The sequence below is a fragment of the Haliotis asinina genome, chromosome 6, assembly GCF_037392515.1.
Source record: "Haliotis asinina isolate JCU_RB_2024 chromosome 6, JCU_Hal_asi_v2, whole genome shotgun sequence".
NCBI lineage: Eukaryota > Metazoa > Mollusca > Gastropoda > Lepetellida > Haliotidae > Haliotis > Haliotis asinina.
The window spans coordinates 25,885,055-25,907,637 of NC_090285.1; the positions used below are offsets into that span (position 1 = coordinate 25,885,055).

General features: G+C 41.1%; 1 protein-coding gene across 1 annotated transcript; it reads left to right on the forward strand.

Moving 5' to 3' along the window:
* Positions 1 to 1,551: 1,551 nt before the first annotated feature.
* LOC137287628 (uncharacterized) lies at positions 1,552 to 16,929 on the forward strand. The gene is made up of 6 exons (XM_067820007.1): positions 1,552 to 1,612; positions 3,715 to 4,065; positions 4,485 to 4,844; positions 11,794 to 11,949; positions 12,358 to 12,470; positions 14,424 to 16,929. Exons 1-6 carry the CDS (start codon positions 1,552 to 1,554, stop codon positions 14,811 to 14,813), a joined length of 1,431 nt encoding a protein of 476 aa, XP_067676108.1. The 3' UTR covers positions 14,814 to 16,929.
* Positions 16,930 to 22,583: the final 5,654 nt, after the last annotated feature.

The window sequence follows — 22,583 nt, forward strand, 5'->3', positions numbered from 1 at the left end:
CTCCTCAACCTCCTCAGTCAGAACACCTGTCCGTATTGACTTCACAAGCTCAAAATGTGTCTCCCTCTACAGAGCTAAATGGTCAGCTTAGCAACAACATAGCTTTGGAAGATGCGGGTCCGCGTGAAGACATGCAGACAGAGAAGAAGAGGAAGAAAAAAAAGAGAAAGAAGACCAAAACGAAAGAAGAAGAGGGCAGAAGTACAGAAGGTGAACCAAGGAAGCAGAAGAAAAAAGACAGACAAGACAACGGATCATGATGCACAGAAAAACATTGTGATATCTTTTTGCTAATAAAGATGTTAACAGGTAAAACAAATTATTTTTTGGTTTGCCCAGTCTATCGCAACACCTGTACGTGTGCTCATAAATTGTGTGTCTTTCAAACAATGGGTTTCTTTGGTATTATAATGTCAAACAGATTATTAGCTTAACACCCTAAACATAACTACATACATATCTTCCTTATACAACAAATCCTTTCCTCCACCCTATGTAACGGTCCATGTGAGAAACGAACGTTGCTGTTTTTATCACTTCCATGATTTTTATAAAGTAACAATGACAACACTGTGACCATCATTCAAACAATTTTTCAAATATATTCCTTTTTTGTGAGAGACTGCAAAACTTTTCTTCCAGTTAGTCTTTTTTTGATGCAATATTATTTGTTGTTTCTGCATTAAATAATATATCTTGGACGTTTCATGTAGTTCATTTTCATTTGTCTGTACCAGGCCAGGCAAGATATCACTACACACACTCACATATATAATGGGGAGTGACCTCATTGAATGAATGGTTCAACAGTACAATGCTGGAATGAATATAAATCGGTCTAATATAAGTAAAACATTGAATATCCACAACAAATGGTGCTCGTCTCTAATCACTTCAACAATACATGTACATGGGGTACACAATTTACAAAGTAGGTTTTCTTGGCGAGGCCACGTTACTTATCCCATTTGTATTGGCAGTATTCATTACGCTTTCTCTGTCATCTTGCAATGTGGTCAGAACCAAGTGTGTAATCAACAACACCCTTACAACTACATGCGCACAGTAATTGCACATCGTGTTTTACCCATGAGTTGATACACATGAACATTGATACATCCGATGTCATGAACACAATACCCAACGCTAGCCATGTGACACAAGTAACTGGCAGATATATCCATATGAGTCATTTAATCGATAAAAAACACACCGAAAAAAATCTTCAGTCACGAGTTCATGTAAACGTATATAATGCAGTGCCTGGCAACTGACTATTTAATGCTAAGTGACGAGACCAAAGTCCCCCACCACACTGTAGAGTTGCCCTAGCATATAAAGCTCGTTTGTTGACAGTGTCACGATGTCTATAATCTATCAATACTGCTTATTGTGATTACATGGTGCATTGAATATTGATTGAATGACGTAGTACAGTAAACGTCCATACATGGGTGACCACGCGTTGATAAAGACGCACACGGTGTCGTTATTTCACCAGCAGACCTCCACTGGAGGGTGTCAGGTTTCTCTTGTTGATAGATAATACATATGATAATGAATACCTTTTGTCTTTGTGTGGTGACCTTTTCTTACTACTTACATTGTGCAGGTATGTACTTCTTGATTATACATGACCTGATGTAACCGAACATTCGGCATTTGTGAACAACCACGAGTGTGCTATATGCTCTGTAACCTCCGCTGAGAATGTTTTGAACCAGGATATTCATGTACCATTATACGTTCTACACATTGTTACGAGTGTGTATTTCTGTATATTTTGTTATTAGTTAAATAATAATTATTCACAACGTTTTAGTGTTTTGAATAATATTTTTGATTGATCACCTTTAGTAGAATAGATGTAGATTTCTACAGTGTTGGCGATGGTTGTATGTGCCCTAACTTTCGGGAAATGACCGAGTATATATATATATATAGTCTGGTTCATAATTATTGAGAATTTTTCTTCTTACTTTGAGCTATCCTAACACCTCAACTGATTCACTGATACTTAAAACTAATTAATGGTATAAGGGAGGTAACTCGTCTTGGCCTACTGAGTATAGTACAATTAGAGCTACCTCCCCTGAATTTTTAGCGTCTAAAAAGCAAAGGGCAAGCATCTCCAACATCAGGTATGAAATGATAGAAAGGGGATCAACATTTGTATCAAAATCTACAGTTAGAAGAAATTTGATTGACCTTAGATGGCAGAAAAAGACTGGAATTCCTTCTCCTCTCATGAAACAAGAACATAACGACAGGCGTGTTGAGTGGTGTTTGGCACATGAAAACTTTGACTCGGAAAATGTGATTTTTACTGATGAAAGCTCAGTATGGGTATATCCCAATAATGAGAAAATATGGACAAAGTCTGCGTCAGCACCGTTGTATCGACGACCTAAATACAGCCCAAAGTGTCATGTATGGGGAGGGATATCCTTATTAGGAACGACCCCGCTGTGTGTGTTTGAGGGAAATCTGACAAGTTAACGCTACACTAACATATTAGATAATTTTCTCCTTCCAAGTGCACATGTGTTTTATGGAAATGACTGGATTTTGCAGCAAGATAATGATCCTAAACACACCGCAAAACATGCCAAGCAGTGGTTTCAGGAGAAAAATGTGACTGCATTACCATTTCCTGCATATAGTCCTGACTTAAATCCCATTGAGAACATTTGGGGGATGATGAAGGAATGTGTGAATCAAAAGGGGTTGACAAAAATTGAAGACATGAAGAGAGAAGTGGTCCGATACTGGGACAGCATAACTCACGAGACACTAACCTTTCTGATAGGAAGTATGCCTACCCGTCTTAGACTGTGCCGTGAAGCTCAAGGAGACTTGATAAAATATTAGATTGTTACCTACACAATATGAAAAGGTCAGTTCACTTTCACAATACATTCAATTTTATCTGATTTGTTCTCGTTTAATAATATGAAATGCTTTAGCTATTCTCAATAATTTTGTACCATACTGTATATATAAGCTAGTTGCCGTGTTGAGAGGGGGACACATCACTGGAGTAGTATCATAAATCGCTGCCAACATTTGATCTTCATTAACCGCTGTCAGACTGCTCGCTGTATTACATTCTGCATGGCTGTTTATCTCTCTCAAATTCTTAACCGTAACAACATGAGCAATCACACCGACTCACTTATATCAAATATGTTTCGTAACATGTGTCTTTCCCATGTGAATAAGGTTAGAATAGGTGAAACACTAGAAGTGTCAGATTATTAGGTTTGTTAGGTGCCTTGGTAGGTTCACCGACGTTACCGTGGCTCTAATATCAGGCAAGTATTGTCTCAAGGTGTTATGTAATGGTAAACAGTCTTAAAGTATCTCCAGCACACGGTTTTCCTACAATCACCGCTCACCGTAACTTTACACTAAACACTCACCATCACCTTACACTAAACACTCACCATCACCTTACACTAAACACTCACCATCACCTTACACTAAACACTTACCATCACCATACACTAAACACTCACCATCACCGTACATTAAACGCTTTACTTTCAGTCGTAACACAACGCGTTCGCTAAAGATCACGCTTATTTAACTCAACACATTAGGAGTCGTATGCATTGGTGAGAAACGATGTATAACCATCAAGATTCAGATTTTCATCCCAGTCATGCTGATGTGAGGTACAAATAAAACAGTTTCGGTAACACTCTGTTTCAGTGTCCCTCGAAGCAGTTGGTTGTTATGGCAACACGGCAGACGATTTTATCATTCCCAGATGTGATTCTGAAAAGGTCATCTCCATAGATAACCTATATGCAGTAGCCAAAAAAGCATCTATGAATTGTCCGCAAGAGTTCACAGTCAGTGACGTTGCGAGGAGGCAGCTATGCTGCTCCAGGAACCCCGAAGACTGTGTAATGCCCTACACCGGTGTCAGTGACTATCACACCATCTGTATCGGGGCGTCGACTTGTACCAAGAGAGTCGCTTGGCAGCTTACAACATGCAGTGAGACTGGATATCAACCAAGATCGAATTACATGCTGATGAGTTATCAATGTGTTTCAAGTAAGTTGAAGAATACAACAGCAGGTTTGAACATATGGAAACAAACATATGCTTCTGAACATATGTTCCTGAAAAAAACCCGAAACATCAAAAATAAAAAATGGATTCTTATAAAACGTAAGCATTCACGTTTGTGTCTTCCGTTTAAACCTTGAAAAGAAATCAGTTACGTTTCTTTTGTTATTAAGTCTATATTGCAAATTACCCTACTACAAGTTTAGAAAAAAATGGTCCATTCTCATCACGCTTACGCCAAAAGGGATCGTAGAGCAACGACAGTCGTTACTAAGTGTGTGAGTTACGATTGCCTCAACGCTACCATCGTTTAATGGTTCGGACCCTTGTCTTGAGTTGCTACTTTGGAGTGATTTCTTGAGTATGAAACTCTTTGTGGTGTTATTCATAGTTATTTATTCCAGAGTCCGACATCATATCAGTTCCGTCAGATGCATCCAAAAGCGGAAAGACTGTTACAATCCAGAATCCAACTTCAGGCATCGACCCTAACACAGATACTACATGCAGCGTTACAGCATCCTGTAACTCTTCCATAGCTGTGACGTCACTATATCAGGATTTTGTGCAAGATGCCAGTGGCGTGTGTACTCAACACGTAGACATCTTGGACGGTAACACTGCCAACAGGTCGAGAATAGATTGTGCCCAAAACACGAACTACAGTTCTGGTATATTGTACACCAGCAGAGCACATTTTATAACAGTCAACTTAAGAAGTAACTTACCGACTAAAGGCGGGCGCCTATGGATGCAATTTCATGGTAAGGTATGGCATGTTGGTGTATGTACGTTTTCTGGTGATATTTTTATGGGGATAAGGAGATAAGTCATTTTTACGCTTGACATAAAGAGAATTATTTAAAATCTAAATGTTCTAGATATTTTAATACTTACATTATCGTAGGTCTTATGCATATTACCTCAAGCTTCGCTTAAAGGAGATCAGACGGAAGTGACGTGATCTCCCCTCACGTGCAAGCGCGGACTATAAAAAAATCACTGTAACTGAACAGGTCCGAAGATCCCAGAGAGGTGAAATGATCATTGTGAGGGTGTTAACGCCCTATGGTAAGGTAAGTACTTAAATATCTAAAATATTTTAGATTTTAAGAATTTTTAACTTACCTTACCAAAGGTCTCATGCATATGGATTCGACAGTAGGATGGCGGTGTCGGGCTTCCGAGGAACGTCCAACGATTAACCAGACCCACTGCATTCGGGAATCCGGGACAAACTGAAACGGCAATCTCAGGCAACGCCTGGAACAAGAGACAGATAGTAACCCATGGAAACACAAAGGACAAGAGGCACACCCTTATCCTTAAGACCAGAAGTTAACGAGAAGTAGGTACCTAATGGGCGGAAGGTCCGGTGAGCTGATGGCAAACCACCAGTGGACCAAAGGATTGAAGGCCCCCCACGTTCTCCACAGCTAGATCCCTCAGGTAGTGCCTAGTAAAGACCGTAGATTACCTAAAACATCATTCCACGTTAGTCGGAACGATGCAGTTCCTGTTGAGAGCCCTGGTGGAAGACAAGGCCCTACTGGCGGAAAATCTCATGCATCACGAGTGGGCAGCATTGTGGTACGTAGGCAGAGTGCAATGGTGTTGCTGTTAGCCTCACCCTTAGATGTAGTGGAAACCGGGATGAGACTTCTTTCTGGGTGCTGCAATATGCATCCCAAGAGCCCGCACAGGACAAAGCAGTAGTTCCTCAGCGTTGTGGGGTCCTAAGATGGAAGAATGGAGAACATTCTGTCCGGTTGTACTGGCACTTGATCCTTCACCAAAATATCCTAAGTGAACCATGCCACGACTGCTCAAAATGCACCCTGGTGACATCCAGTGGGTGCATCTCACTAACCCTTGCCGCCGTGGACAATGCCAGGAGAAAAGCTGTCTTTCTCGAAAGATTCTCAAAAGAAGCAGTGTCCAAAGGTTCATAAGGAGGACCCCGCAGATGCTCAAGGACGATGTTAAGGTCCAAAGCAGGAGGCCAAAACTTGTCTTTCTGATCCCCCAGCTTGAAGGCTTGTCGCACTTGACCACCAAGTTAAGAGCTGACAAAATAAGTCCCTATAGTGTTGCCTTTGAGACTTCCTGTGATGTACTCTGTGGTGAACTGAGGAGAAACATTCAGCGGATCCTTGGACTTCTGTGCACAAACTTCTCAAAAGACATCCTCTTATTGTCATTGAGGGATCTTGTGGAAACTCAATGAGCGTGAGCAATAACATTAGCCACACGCTTGGAGAAACCTTTGGCCTTCAGTGCCTTCTGCAGATGGTCTAACTGTGCAGATGAAAAGGCGATGGAACGGGATGCAGTCTGGGACAGTGAGGATGCCGGAGCAGGTGAGGCCAGTCTGATAACTGTTGCAGATTTTCATCGGTGAGGTGATACAGATCTGGAAACCACATCCTGTTTGGCCATCAAGGTGCGACTAAAGGCAGATGAATCCCCTCCGTCTGACTGACCTTGGAAATCAACCACACCGTCATTATATATGGTCATAATATGGTCATTATATATGGTCAGGTGTTTCTCAGCAGAGGCGTCCAGTGTCGCACCACTAGAATGACTACTTGTAGCTCTACGCTGTTGATATGCCAAACTCGACGTCGGACCACAGCCCTGAGGTGGTGTGGACATTGGCGTGTGCACCCCAACCCTGGAAAGATGTAATATATATGAGATCATATTTGAGATTACACTTTCTTAATATAGTACAAATTCTTCATCCGGCATTCGAATCCGCATTCGACTCGACAACAGAGGTAAAGACACAGGTGCAACGGCAAAAGAAATCTGACATGCAGGTCGTCGGCTTTAATGAAGGAAGGAATCACAGTAACGGACGGAGCATCAAACGACATCTGAGTCACGGCCTAAGGTGAGGAGATCCAGGAGGCACTGCCACACCAATATGCTGGTGATGCGATCATAGAGCGCAGAGAATAGATAATTAGCCCCATTATCTGTCTCATCTAGCATCTCCTCTTAATCCAGGGGAAAATGCCGTTCGTCTGAATCATCCCATGATACAGTAAGGGCATCATGCCGCTGACTAGAGGCAATAGGCTTTGGACACTGAAGAGCAGACGGCAACTGATGTTCTTTCAGAGAAGGAGCTTTGAGCGTAAGCAACGTGGCGACCGGCGAGGAGGAGACGACCTAGAATGGGACTGACGATGGCGCTTCCCTTGAGTTGGAGATGTGAAACGTCTCTCCTCCAGGCAACGGGCACACTCCTCAATAATCCGCTGTAAATCCTCTGTCGGATAGGTATAGGCATTGGAGTCGACATTGGCGCTTGTTTATCCAGCAACTCAATTGTGTCAGTGGAAAAAGCCATGGGCGTCGGCGCTGGAGTCACAGTTGACGAGACAGAAGTCGGCGCTGGCGTCGGCGTTGGGAAAGGGCTAGGTTAGGAGGGAATATCAAAAAGTTTTGAGCCTCGCCCTGAAAATGCAAGATTTTGGAATTCATACTGCTATATTTTTCAACATAGTCGCCTTCCAACTTCACACACTTCTCCCATCTGGTTTGCCAATTACTGATTCCTGATCTGAAAAACACCACATCTTGGTCCCCTAAAAGACCCTCCACAGCAGCGATAAGCTCATCATCATCCTGAAATTTCTGGCCCCGGATGTGTTTTTTTTTCCAGTCGAGGAAAGAGGTGGAAGTGGCTAGGGGCTAGATCTGGTGAATAGGGAGGGTGAGGTAAAATTTCGTACCCGCAATTTCCATCGCAGCTTGACTGGTGTGGATTGGCGCATTGTCCTGGTGAAGAAGAATCCCTCGCCGGATCCTTCCTCACCGCTTCTCTTTAATGGACTGGCATACCAGCTTCAGAAGGTTAGCCAATACTCTTCATTCATTGCCGTACCGTGAGGCAAGTAGTCGATGTGGATAACACCTTTACTGTCCCCCATAACATTCTTTAGGGACCTGGTCGATTTGAACTTCTTTGTCCTTGGAGAGGTGACATGTTTCCATTCCATTCAATCTTGCTTGCTCTCGGGGTCATAATGATGAAGCCAGGTTTCATCACAGGTTATAATTCTAAAGTGAAAATATTTTGGGTTGGCATGGTAACGACTCAGCATCGCGCCACAGATGTTGACCCGAGAAAGCTTCATCAGAAAGCATTCTTGGGGCCCATCTTGCACACTCCTTGGACATGTGGACATTGTCATGGAGTATGCAGTGAATGGATCCATATGAGAGCCCGGTTGCATCTTCTAACTCGTTTAGGGGGATACGACGATTTCGTATCGTATTTCAGGGTCGTCCTGGACGGGGGTCATCATCTAAGCTCTCTCCTCCTCGCTGAAACTCTTTCACCCAAAGTTTGATGGTTGCAGCAGAAGGGGAAGACTCCTTGTGAACAACAATGAGTCGCTCTTCAACCTGCTGGGCCGTGTTGCCCTCCAGGACAAGAAAATTTATTACTGCTTTATATTCAACCTTGTCCATTTTTCACATTCACTAGGGGGTATATCTCTTCTACAAGGCACTGTAATTGAAGAAATGCATCCAGCTATGTGATCCTACCGTCAATATGTAGCTAGGACACTAATATACGTTAGGTTCCCTGCCCATTACTATTTGTCAAGAATTAATATGCAAGGCTCAAAACGTTTTGATATCCCCTCATAAGTAACCACTATTGTCAAAAGGAGCGTCCGAAGAAACTTCTCTACTTCCGTGTGAGAAGGCGCATCAGGAGAAGACGTCCGACGAGCGCTGAGGTTCATGCGTCGACCTACATGGATGTTAAGAGCCCCTAAACTTTCGAAAGGAAGGAACGGTTGTCCAGTGTCTGTGGCAGAGAAGATCGTGAGCCCAAGGACGAAGCCAGGGAAGACATCTTCCTCTTGCATTGTGTAAACGGTTTCCTCTTCGCAAAGGGAAACGCTTTGAAACAAAGAAATACAGTGATGACACCGTTCAGTAAGTTTACACAAGACTGTTGTACAGTCCGGACACCGGGGATTGGGTCCTTCGCTGATTTCTGATACAACAGAATTGTCGTGTCATATACACAAAGCTGTAACACACGAAAAAGGTGAAACGTAATCACCAAAAAGAAAACACCACAATAGCCAAGCGGAGGGATACTAACAACGTAGAAAATACACCCCCACCGAAGTGAGAGACACGGTGTAGCGAGGTAGGTTAGGTTAAAGAATGAAAAAGAAACTTCACAAAATGTAAGTTTTGAAAATAATGAATAATTTTTTTTCTCTGATAATACATCTATGTATCCGAACTTTGATCCCTATCTTTCGACTCTAGAAAAACGTACGCAAAACCAACTCAAAGCCATCCATTCCTCCTGCAAATGACGTTGGTCCCAAATCAGGTTTTGTACGAGCAGTCGATCACGTGATCTTCGGATCGAAGATTTCTTCATCAAGTGTGCAATGTGAACGTGCCGCTGGCATGTTGCAAGCGGGAAGATCAGTTATTGACGTCGCACGAGCAATGGGATGCAGCCGTCGTACTGTGTATAACTTGCGAGGTCGTCTACAACACACTGGCATCACTTCTGATCGCCCAAAGTCGGGTCGTCCACGTGTGACGTCACGAGCAGAAGACCGTCAAATCGTCCGTCGGTCACCTAGGCGAAAGATTTCTGCGGCTACGCGAATCAGGGCTGAGCCAGGGTTCAGAGGTCGACTGTCCTCAGAGACCGTTCGAAATCGGTTGCTGACTGCCAATCTACATTCTCGACGTTCATATCGTGGGCCAGTACTGACGCCGTTTCATCACCGTTTTCGTCACCGTCTGCTGTAGGCCCAACATCACCTCCGATGGACCAAGAGAGACTGGAATCGAGTCGTGTTTAGCGATGAATCCAGGCTTACCCTCACATTCGTGGCCGGCTGGTATAGAGTCTGGACACGGCGTCGTGAAAGGTATGCCCAATGTTGTGCTCAGGACGTAGACATATTCGGGGATGGAAGTAGCATGGTATGGGATGCCTTCTGTGGGAACAATCGTTCCCGACTTCTGGTCATCCGTGGAAACCTCAAAGCTGCTGTTTACCGCGACCAGGTGATCACCCCTGAAATAGTTCCTTTCATGGCGGCTTATGGCTCAGGTCTACAGTTCCAGCATGATAATGCTCGGCCGCATACTGCGATGTTGACACGGAATTTCCTTCAAAACGCTGTAATCAACGTCATGGACTAGCCATCGAGGTCCCCTTAATCCAGTAGAGCACGTTTGGGATGCACTTGGGAGAAGGCTTCGTGGTCTTAGAAACCAACTTCATAATTTGCAGGAACTGCCTTGCAAAAGCAATGGCACAGAATCCCCAGCCACCTGTTCACAAGCATCAGGCAGTCGATGAGGAGACGGTGTTTGGCAGTGGTGAATGCGCGGGACGGCCATACACAATACTGAACTGAGAAATTTCGAAGTTTTATTCTTGTGACTTGACATACTGTATACCCATGTTTTGGAACGGTAGCCCAATGGAACTGATTTTGACACTGTCAGTGTATCGAGAACATCACACAGATCTCATCAATGAAATAATAACAATTTAACCATCTTACCACCTCTTGGTTTTTTATAGTGCCCAGAAGAAAGAATGTGAAGGTTCTTTTGGGACTCAGTATATTTTCACCAGCACATGAACGAGGAAAGGTTTTAAGAGGAATGCCTACCAGATACAGACAGCAACTTTAATAGTGATGAGGTATCAGTAAGTAGCAACTTAGTGGCAACTAAAATCGCAAGAGGTTGAAGTAAAAGTGATCTTTGTTTTTATAGTCCGCGCCAGTGGAGTTCAAGTCACCTCCGTTTCTGTACATTCGTACATGAGAAAGTCATTCCAGGACTTGAGGTAATAGACATAAGACCTATGGCAAGGCAAATCAACAATTAGGTTATGCGTTTAACCAAGGAATGAACATATCAAAACATACCAAAATATGAGTACTACAGTTTATTACATGTAGAATTATCACAACAACAGCAAAAACAAAAAAGGCAAAACAGAAACATTTCACCTCAACTTTATCGCCGGTCTTGATTTATTATTATCGTTCACAGTGAGATATTTCCACGTGCCTAGCCAATATAGAGTTTAGTTGCCATCTTTGTTATCTCAGGCCAACATTTCCCAATGCGATCGTGGTTCTACCTTGCGTAGAAGACGCGTTAAGTTTATTGTGTTGAAAATTTGACATCAAACTATCTGGTGGATAAGAGAATAAATATACCTTATCCTTGTCAGATTTTGTAAGATGTTCCAGGTTTGACTATCACATTTGTAAAGTACGATAGTGATTTCACGCTCCTAAAGGTGACTTGAACCATTAAACACGTACCTTAAACTATTTGCAATTGCGATTGCGCTGGGAAACAGAAATGACAATGTAGGCTCTTTATAACGATGATGTTTATTGCCAAGGATGGGATCATGACGGAATGTTCAAAACTATGGGCACAGAATTGGTGAGCCGCATGATGTCCGTTTTTGCTCAAGCTTATCAACTGAACGTAGATCTGAACATGTGTATATATGTTTTACAATTTATACATTTGGAAACTATTAAAGACAAGCCGCGTGATTGATCACATGAGAACTAAACAAACATAACTTTTTGATATGAGTGGATGGTTTTGTAACATGGTAAATGAAATGTAGCTAGCAGTCGATGTACATATATCTGTCATTTTACACAGCCACACATTATGAAGCCAGCATAGTAGTTCACTGTGGGACGTCAACGTTAACAGCAGCCCCGAATGTCTCAACTTGCCCGGAAACGACCACAACTAGGATCGTGACGTCACCTTCAAGAAAGCCGAGGAGGGGAAAGGATGATGACGATGATTCGGGTGGTGGTAGGTAGCAAAGGAGGTTGCCAAACGTTTGCATCGCATACCTAATGTGTTTACAAGACATTGAAAGCAATGTGTTCTTCTTGATAAAGACCAAGCGTGGTGCTCTCACAACGTATTTTCAATATCCTTCATTCGATCTTTACTGAACGTCAGATGATAGTCATTGTTAATCATAATCGATCGTAGCGCCATCAAAACATCCCGACACAACTAGCGAGACATTTTATGTGACAATTTTGTACTAGTGGATCTAGGTAGGATGAACGCTAAACTTTTATGTAATGACATAAAATGACTAATAACAGCATCATTAGCTAAAAGTTATAAATCAACAACCGTTTGACACAGACCTTCACCAGATGTTACTGCTATTGGTACGCGATCTTTGTTCCACATTTCCAGGTGGCTTGAGTCGCGGGGCAGCAGTCGGCCTCACCATAGGTATTGTGCTGCTAGTGCTTCTTTTGCTGATACTATTATGTGTTTTCTGTAAAAAGAAGCTGAAGAAAAATGAGGTAGGGATACACAAATATTGTTTATTCAGTATCCATGATGATATATGTATACTTTAATGTGTATTACTGAATTGTACCCTTGACAGCACACGGATACATTCAGACTATTTTGACAGATCTACCTAAATAATTAGAATGTGATCGAGCTACATTGTTTCTAAAGATAGCACTTACAATCATTTAAAAATACATATGAAGCAAATAATGATTGAGAATCGAGAGATATTTTGAAAACAAAATATCCTCCATAATATAAATTAGTCTGTGTGCTGACAGCAGGTAGGTATACGTATAACTGTGGTGGATAATATTGAAAACAACATGTACATGTCCGACCCGTGAAGGTCCCGGGGTGGAATGCTTGTCGTGAGAGGCGACTAACGAGACCCGATGGTCAGGCTCGCTGATTGGTTGACACATGTCATCGGTTCCCTGTTCCCAGATCGATGCTCATGTTGTTGACCCCTGGATTGTCTAGTCCAGACTTGATTATTTACAGACCGCCGCTATACAGCTGGAATGTTGCTGCGTGCGGCGTAAAACTTAACTCACCCACTAGAACAACTCCACGTTTAATGCATAGCCATTTGCACCTGAACACATAGGTTTGCTTAGTGTATACCCATTGAAGTAATAACGGACACTTGCAGGTGCATGCTTTAACCTTGTTTACCTGTCATGGATAAGCAAATCCGCTGCGTCTCTACACATGATCCCACTTCCACGTGTCGTGACCAGAAATGTTATATGTATTTCATTTCAAGTTATATAATACATTTATAATCAAATGTTTGACCAGGTGTTCTGCCATGCCATGAATCAATACCTAAAAACATGGAGTACAATCTCATGTGTTTGCTCATGAACTGTGTCTAAACAAGAGGTCCATGAAGTACGGAGAGTATTTGTATGAATGAAAGACCTTTGCAAAGCCCATTAAGTGTCCTTGATAAAGAAGATACACATAAAGAAGATATTGCTTGCAACGATTCTACCTATATGAAACGACCTTCAATATAAGTGTTATGCTAGATTGTATGGACAATGCAATGCAGGAGATTAGGACATGAGAATTGTGGATTTTTTGCCATAAACCCATGGACCTCAATCGTCCTCAAAAGCATTAGTTTCGGGAGGTAAAGTTTGGTAGCCATGGACACAGGAACAAATAAGCATAAAAGAGGAAGATACGGCAAGTTTGACGTAATAACTGTCTTTGAAGATCGTCTTTTACACAGTCTGACGTTTTATCAGGCTACAGCATTTTACCCATTTTAAAATAATCTAAAATTAGTGTTAATGTCAATAAAACAATACACAAGAAGGCAATATTGATTCGGTACGTAAAGCTTGAAACCCATATTTTGGTAATATTGATATCTGAGGATATAAAAGACACATAATTTTATGCGAATATAACAATTAATATTTTTAGAAAGTACGAGTCCAATAGATGCAGTAGGAGCAAATAATGTTTCCATATTGAATATTTTTCTGTCTACCTCTATGTGATATATCAGCAGGAGATTTAATGTGAGTGAGCTGGTTTCAACGCGGCTGTGAACAAATTATTGGGTAATGCCCCGTGTAGTTTGGCGCTCCCAGGAGAATTTGTAATGTCAAGAGTCTAAGTACTGAGTTTTGAAGATTGCTGATGCGTTTTATGTTGTTCAGTGCCCGTGAAGATACGGGGTGGAATACGTCTTCTGTAACCCATGCTTTCAATAAAAGGCGTGGTCAGACTTACTGACTTGGTTGACACATGTCATCGGTTCCCAGTTACGCAGATCGATGTTCATGCAGTTGATCACTGGATTGTCTGGCCAGACCGCCGCCATATAGCAGGAGTATTGTTGAGTGCAACTAAACTCATTGTTGCTGTTAAGCGTTATTCATTTCAAATGTACCGTCACCCATTTTTAGTTATTTTTCACATGCAATTTTCGGTTACAGATGAAAGTAGCACACAAAGTTGACGATATCCCTGATTCTGAGTTTGCTGAAGCCCTTGGTATCACTGGAACATATATCAGCAGCAGAGCCCCTGTAACATCGCTTGTACACACGATGCCAAGACGACTCACACCCATTGGAGCGCCAGATGAAGAACATAAGCGGACACGTTGGAATACCCTCACCTGGATGCCACCAACCATGTCTGTTGTGAAAAGCATGGCATCAACTGGTGGTAAAACAGATGAGAACAGGTCCACCCAACCTGACTCAACAAAGACTAGTGTGTTTGAAATATCGAGAGAGATGATGGCACAAAACGGAAAGGCGTTCTCTCACGATATCAGTCACAATATAACAAAATGGAAAAAGGCCAGTGGAGTGCACTGACTATGACAGCTTAATGATGGAATCCATGGGGTTTTCATTATGTTGTCACTTGACATTCACCTATGACATTCACGATAAATCACGTTTTGTTGACGCCTTATACTAACGACTCCTCTGAGATATGGTAATATATACTGTCACAACATATACTTCAATATCAGTATGCATACATCCCAAAAGGTAATCTCAATGATATACATTGCAGTCGCTATGGATCCGCACAGCCACAGTTTGTTATACAGTCATGTAATGATCATCGAACTTATGTATGATGTGTTAAGATATTACAACTTAGGAGGTGATGCTTGGGTGTGTGTGTGTGTGTGTGTGTGTGTGTGTGTGTGTGTGTGTGTGTGTGTGTGTGTGTGTGTGTGTGTGTTCACATATCAAGAGGTACGTGTCAGGTATTTTTTGTTCAGTAAAAGAAAACATGGCAACTGCCTAGCACGTATTGTACTAAAAGAGTTTGTGTCATGAACCTATGAAAGTGATCCACATATAGAGACACATCCCTTGTGGAAGGTGTGAGGTATCTTATCTAAGTATATGTGATAATGAATTTACACAGGCGGATCAGATCAGATCGGCGATATGTCATATTTTTCACACATCCTAACAATGTTTTTTTAAAAAGTTAAAATAACTTAACACTATTACTTGCATACACATTTCCACTAAATTTATATTTCCCTTCTGAAAATTAAACGAATATGTGAAAGAAGGTTTTAACGATAAAATGTAGTCTTTCTTTACGGTGTACCGAGAACTGAAACCAGTGAGTTACACATGCCGACTTGAAACTTTACTACATATCCACTGTACTAATACGGACACTAACTAGTAACAATTATTTGACTTGAAATGAAGTTACAGAATATGTAACTTATCTTCTACAGCATCCAGCGAATGTTACCAGCTGTTTGAAATAAATCGTGCTCAAAACACTAAAAAGATATAAATCTTTCTACCTTTCACGTATATAACCGTTGAGGAATGAAACCGATTTGTAATATGTAAATCTGTGTCTGTTTATCTGACGCTAATGTTAAAATCTAGTCATCCTCTCTGTGGAAATATAACAACATGATTTGATGATCATAGTTGATTAATAATACTTCGATATATTAGCAGAGTTGCATCCTTTTCAGCTCGTGAAACAAAACACATTTTTATCCACGAATGTAGGATGTCGGTTTTTAGGAATAAATCACAATGCCGACAGCATGTGCAGAGCCATATTAAGCTGTAAATACTTCCAAATACTAACCCGCCAAACAAAGTATGAAAAAGTGAATAACTGAACATGTCACAGTTTGAGCAGTTACACGGCACATATTTACAGTGAATCCTAAACAGGGTTAATGTGTAAAGCGCGCGTGGGTCTGTGCGTGTGTGTCTGTGAGAGTGAGTATGTCGCTATAGGAAACTAAGGTTTGATCATGAAAATATGTACATACTAGATCAGAATCCATTACATGTACACACCATTTATCAATATCACTATGTTGTGGACACCTGGTGAAGTACCTGCTATGAGTTGTAAGAGCGTTAATCTCCGTCTTGCTGGTGATAGTAATACTATCATTTCCATGATAACGGCCTTAAGACATGTACCGAAAGGTCGCATTTTTTGTAATAAAGAAGTAGTCTATCCATAAAAAGAGTTTCCTCTTCAACATTGTGTGACGTTTTGCTCCCTTAAAAACTGAAGTATCGATGTTGTATTGAGTATACGAACAGAACTGTCTCGTTGTATAAATAATCTGCAAACACATGTGTTGTATAAGTGTGAGGCAATACATGTATATACTATCCCCAAAATGAAACGAATGATCTTGCTGTATTTTTAAAAACCAATTCATTACCTTTTGTGTTCAAACAAAATATATAACAAAAGTGTTGATAACATGATTTTACATAACTGCACAAGTCAAAAATGGACTTTTCCTGAAAATGTTGATGTTTCCTTGCCCTGCAAGGTGTTATGCATGTGCTTTATTCAGTCTCTAACGTATTGCAAAATCTTATGTATAATATACATATAAATGTATATGTCTGTAGCGAGTTATCCATATGCAATAAAATGATCGTTACCCATATGAGAATCCTGACCTCATGCCTCGTGTGTGTTTTCTTTTCATGAAGCGACAAATTACCAAGCCAACTTAATGCTGCTCTGTGCACCCTCAGCAACAAGAGGTCGAGGCAAGTCAGGTGTGTCGTTTCTTGGTAAACGTTTCACGATAAGCACATGGGCATCTGGTATAACACCATCACATGTCGAGGATCGAACTGATTCCAGCTATGATGACGATGGGGATATATTGACCTCATACATTAAGTCTCCAACTTTCAAATTATCAATCAAGTTAACAGTTATGTCATCCATCACATTAACTCATATTTAGCTACTTCAGTGGATGCCATCTGTTGTAATATCTTGTGTATAAAATTCAGTTTTATTCCTCTTGCTTCGTTATTCCTGGTTCTCCTGGATTTAAGTGTCATTATCGCTTCTAAAATTTCCCTCTTCCCGATACATTAGTCCGTCTGAAGCAGCAGGTATCGGTATTGGCCTCTTTACGTTCGGAATATCACTAATCACATCCATGTGTGTTCTGCATAACAAGAAATACCAGCTGGTAAATATACTTGTGCAAGTGTAAACTTTTTGCGAAGTATATATACCCGCTCCCTTTGTAAATACAGAAAAAGGCAAAGGATATTGTTCAAAATCATCTTTGATAAGCAGTTCTGTTCTACTAGTAGGCTCTGCGTCATCTCATACTGAAACTTCTTTGGAAGGCAATCCCTGAAGGAGGCTACCGTGTGGAGATGGGCACGGTGTTCTTGTATCAAGCACTACCAATGTCATATATTGTTCAGAGCATGTGGTGATATCTCTCTACAAAATACTATGACTGATCCATTCACACGTAGTGTTCTTTTAATGGGCATAAGTTGTTCTATACATTTATAATGTATGTATAAATTTCATACCGTGAAGTACAAAGACGTATACTTGACTTACCTAACTCAACAAGTAATAATAAAAACAGTTGTCAGACTCATGTTCCACAAGCATTGCCACTTTGTTTTCTATAATATGATACACTTGTTTTCAACTATGTTTGAAATGTCACTTGCCTGTACTATGGGAAAGAATATTACACTGTAGCAATCAATTTATCCCATGTCTTTGTTTCCGGTATTTATATTTATCCTATGGGTGGACTGCTGATTCTTTTGCAAGAAGTTAACTTTCTCCTTTGATGAAGATGTGAGAACATTCCCAATAAGCATAATTCACTTTAAGAATTCCCAATAAGAAGGATTCCCAATATGAAGACATATTTCCTTACCATTTCTTCAAAGGGAAAGTCCTGGCATATCAATTGACTCACATATCATGTTTAGAGGCCCAGTTTCAAAAGTATGAATCCAAAATTACGCAATGTGTGATTTGAAAGTTTACAAGGTATCAGTTAAACTCTTATACACGTACACTGAGACACTTTAACAGGGTTCCTTACAATAAACATCTGTTTGTGTATTGAGTTGTTTTGTCTGACTGTATGCCTGGTGAGGTCAGGTGAGGTTAAGTGGGGTTCAACGTCGTACGTAAGAATATTTTGGTCAACTGAGGACGTGCAGGCATCCAAACTTAAGCGCGCTGAGATAGCATGCCGCGGTTAGGCATGACTACCCCACGCAGACACATTATCCTGACTCCACACCATCCAATCTTTATTGCACCCACTCATGTCCAGCACCAGGCAGAGACCATCAAGTACCAAATATTAACATGTTTTGGCATAACGCAGCCGGGGATCGAACCTGTGACCTGCTCTCTGGCGGACGCTCTAACCACTACGTTGTCTAGGCGGTGTGTCCCTGGTGTAGGCGTCGTATGTATCACGTCTTGAGCTAACTGTGTTCATACTTTAAGTTATCTCTGACTCGAAAGAATATGTCCCTGCTTGTTTGTAAACACACTGCTGAATGCTCTTTTGACATACTGTTTCAAAACATCCTAATGTATTCTGATCAGGAATCACATGTCGTGTATTACAGCTGTACTTCTCGTTGCAACGTTGTCAGCTCTACAATGACCTCCATGTGTCAGTCGAATCAATGCAGACAGGGACGATCAATTCTCCTCGAGGTACAAAGGTTTGTTCCTCAAGCAGAGGTAAAGCTGTGCAGACTGTAACCATCACAGCAGTTGTGCATTGTCAGTGAGAACAATGTTTGTATATACGTGTTTATTTCTTCTTGTGTACAAATTCAAACCCAGCTTTTGGCGACTTAACGTTCACTGCATTATACATTGATTACTGCACATCAAAGACTCGTGTCTGACAAACAGACTATCTAGGTCAGGAGTATACTTTTAGAGGAAAACCCAGAAAATATTTACATATACGTGTTTATTTCTTCTTGTGTATAAATACAAACCCAGCTTTTGACGACTTAACGTCAACTGCATTGAACATTGATTACTGCACATCAAAGACTCGAACCTAACAAGGAGGGCGTATGTTGACCGAGGTGTCAGTTCGGTTCCGGCTGTTAGCAATTTACAATACGCCTACTTGTGTTTCTGTGTAGAGGGCACGGGGTAGGGGAGCAAGCAACCGATCTTATTAACAAATTAATATCACCGTATTTCATGTTTTGTAGTCCTCAAAACACACAACAAGCTCTGAACTACGTTGTGTTGTGTTGCTAAGACCAAGACCGGAATAATGTCACTAGAAAAAGTGGTAACGGTTCACAGTTTATTATGAGCAGCGAACAATGAACAAGAGTATGTACGACTGCTATTACGAAAGATGGCTACAACCGTTCTCCGACAAGATGCATTGACATCCATATAAGTCAGCAGGAAGCAGTGAGTGAATAAATCATTTTTCTTGCTTCCAACAAAGAAGCTTTTACATAGGTAACCAAGTTATTTACGCACATTGTTTGCAATACATCTCAGCTTGTTGGCCTGGTCCACATACTACTAATGTACAGAACAAGTAACCCCAAGGTGGATAAATAAGGAGATACAAATACAGGTACTGAGAGCCTGCCCCTATAACGTCTTTTGGACTATCTAGGTCAGAAGTATACGTTTACAGGAAAACCCAGAAAAGTTACTGGTATGGCGCAAGGAAACATTCCACAGCGAATATTCACTTGACTTGAAGAGTAACTTGACTAACGGCAACGGAAGATTGTTGACCATGACTTACTCGGTGAACAATGGTCACTAACTAATCAGATGAGCTCAGTAACAACAGACTCACGTCAGATCCAAAAGTCCCATCGATACAGAGATTATACTTGACCATCCAGTAACGACACGGAGAGTAACAGTCCACTAATTGTGGCTAATGATACATATACGATAGAAAAAGGACATTTTCGATACACGGGACACGCACGCCGGAGTGAGCAACCAGTTCTGGCCACCTGGGACCTCTGTATACCACAGGGAACAGTCACGATTGTATTCCATAATGCAAGGTAAACGAACCATCATCAACAGGCTAACAAATAAACATATCGTGTAGATGTAGATCCCTCAATATACGATATATAATATTATGTCACGAGACATTCAACGGTAAATATAAATTTAGTAGTTCATTTTTAGACTGATATGGCACATATTTGTGAGATGGCAAAAATGAACACATATTCAAATGCAACAGAAATGTCTGCATAGTACCAGCTTGTACCCAGATAGCATTCATAGCTGGTCCAACATTGGCCCAACGTTTGCACACATAGGAGATAACCTGTATCAAAAAGATGTACGCTAAAAGTAACACTTTGCCGACTGTTTGCAGTACTGAATCAGTCTAAGTAAACTCAGCCCCAGTACTTTTCGTTACACCCCATTACTGAGTCTGGCAACATTTTATGTGAGGTAGCGTCAGGTAACCTTTGAGATTGACCAAACAGAACACTGCTTACCAAATCGCACATACTTTTTGATCTTTTATTTCGAAAAGGTTCCGAATGATTCCGAATGCTATTTAGCGTACGATGCACACGGCGCACCATGACAACGGTGAGTAAACAGTCGCTGAAAATAGCTTTTTTTTAGCCGAAACCCCAAAGTGTATATACTGTGTTATATGCGGAGTTTTGTTTGTGGGGAGATCTGTGTCAGTGACCTGAATATTTTGTAAGTCCCTCCGATCCCTAAGTAGTAGTCTGATTGGTTAAATCTATAACCGTCTCGCTATTGATTGGGAGGTCATAGGTCGCTCAAAGGGGACCTGACGCGACCTTCTTCTAGGGTTAGTTTGATTCAGTGGTGGAGTGTAACGAATAATACTGAGACTAAGATTACTTAGACTGAGTACTGAATTGTCCCGCCCGACGGCGTATTTCTTTCAGACATTTATCAAGCGTAACTTTCATCAAATTAAATATTATTAGTATCTATGTAGGCGATAGACCTGCGTACAGTTGAACAGCGTACATTTGATAATGAAAGATATCCGTGAACCGAATGGAAACCAGCACTCATAAATGGACAAATTTGGATGCTTTCAGCATTCCTGATATCTCCATTTTAGTTAACGTAAATGGAAAATCCGATGCGATGTTGGTATAACACATTTGCAAATCCTGAAACTCGTTGATTACTGGCACAAGCAAGGGATGCCACTTGGACTAGCTGGTTCAAGTAACAAACAGCTGAAAGGGACTTCTTTTATCTGCTAATATTGAAATGTGTCCTTGGTAATAATTCTGTACAATGCACATTCAAAGTAACGGAGGTTTACATGTCCAGTGGCATGCAAGATTAATGATCATATTGAGAACTCGTATCAGCTGCGTATCACTGGCAAATGAAGTCAGCTCGCAGGGTAAATTTGGCCTTGATCTAGCTGATTACATATGGTTTCCCCAGTTACATATGGTTTCCCCAGTTACAAGGTGACAGTGAGGTATGCTTACCTACCTACCCTTACCTACCTCCAACCCAAGCCTACATTGTACATTGTCGAAGTAATCACATGGAATTTTTATATGGAATGTTTATATTCCATGCACATGTCTATCACGCAGTTGGGGCAGTATAGTGGCGCATGGGTTGTGGAGAAATAACTTGTCAGTGTGTTTTACCATGTACGGATGAACAACTTCTCTGTCACATTATCAAACAGTACACACTACGGATACAAGTGTGAGGCGAGTTTACATATGCTACTCACACTTTGCTAAGGATCACAAAATTTGCTGAGGATCATAAATTTCACTTCAAAGTATACTAGTATTTATAATTGTAAATTGTATTCATTTAAAACCGAATAAATAATAACATGGTAGCCCCTCTTTAGACAAACAGCCACGTTACAACTTAAGTACTTACTTTACCTACCTGATACATGTGTAACCATAGAAAGGGTACAAATCAACAATTTGGCAAATCAAGGAAAGAGTCCATGACAAATAGACGATACGTCAATAGCAGGTATGGGATCCACAAGGTGCGATGACATACGGAAACCTAGGATCTATGCCTCCTATAATTTCAAGTATTTCAACCGAACTTTACCAAATTTCAAACCGACTGTCAACCAAATTTGACCCCACATAAAATTTTCTGTGGAATCCACGATTTAATCCTTAGCAAAGTTACCTTAGCGGTATAGCTGGACAGACTACGATGTGTCAAGAGTTGAATGAATACGGGTGATATGTACACACAAAAAAATAAAACAAAAATCCTTATATATTCGAACAAGAGGATGGCGACAG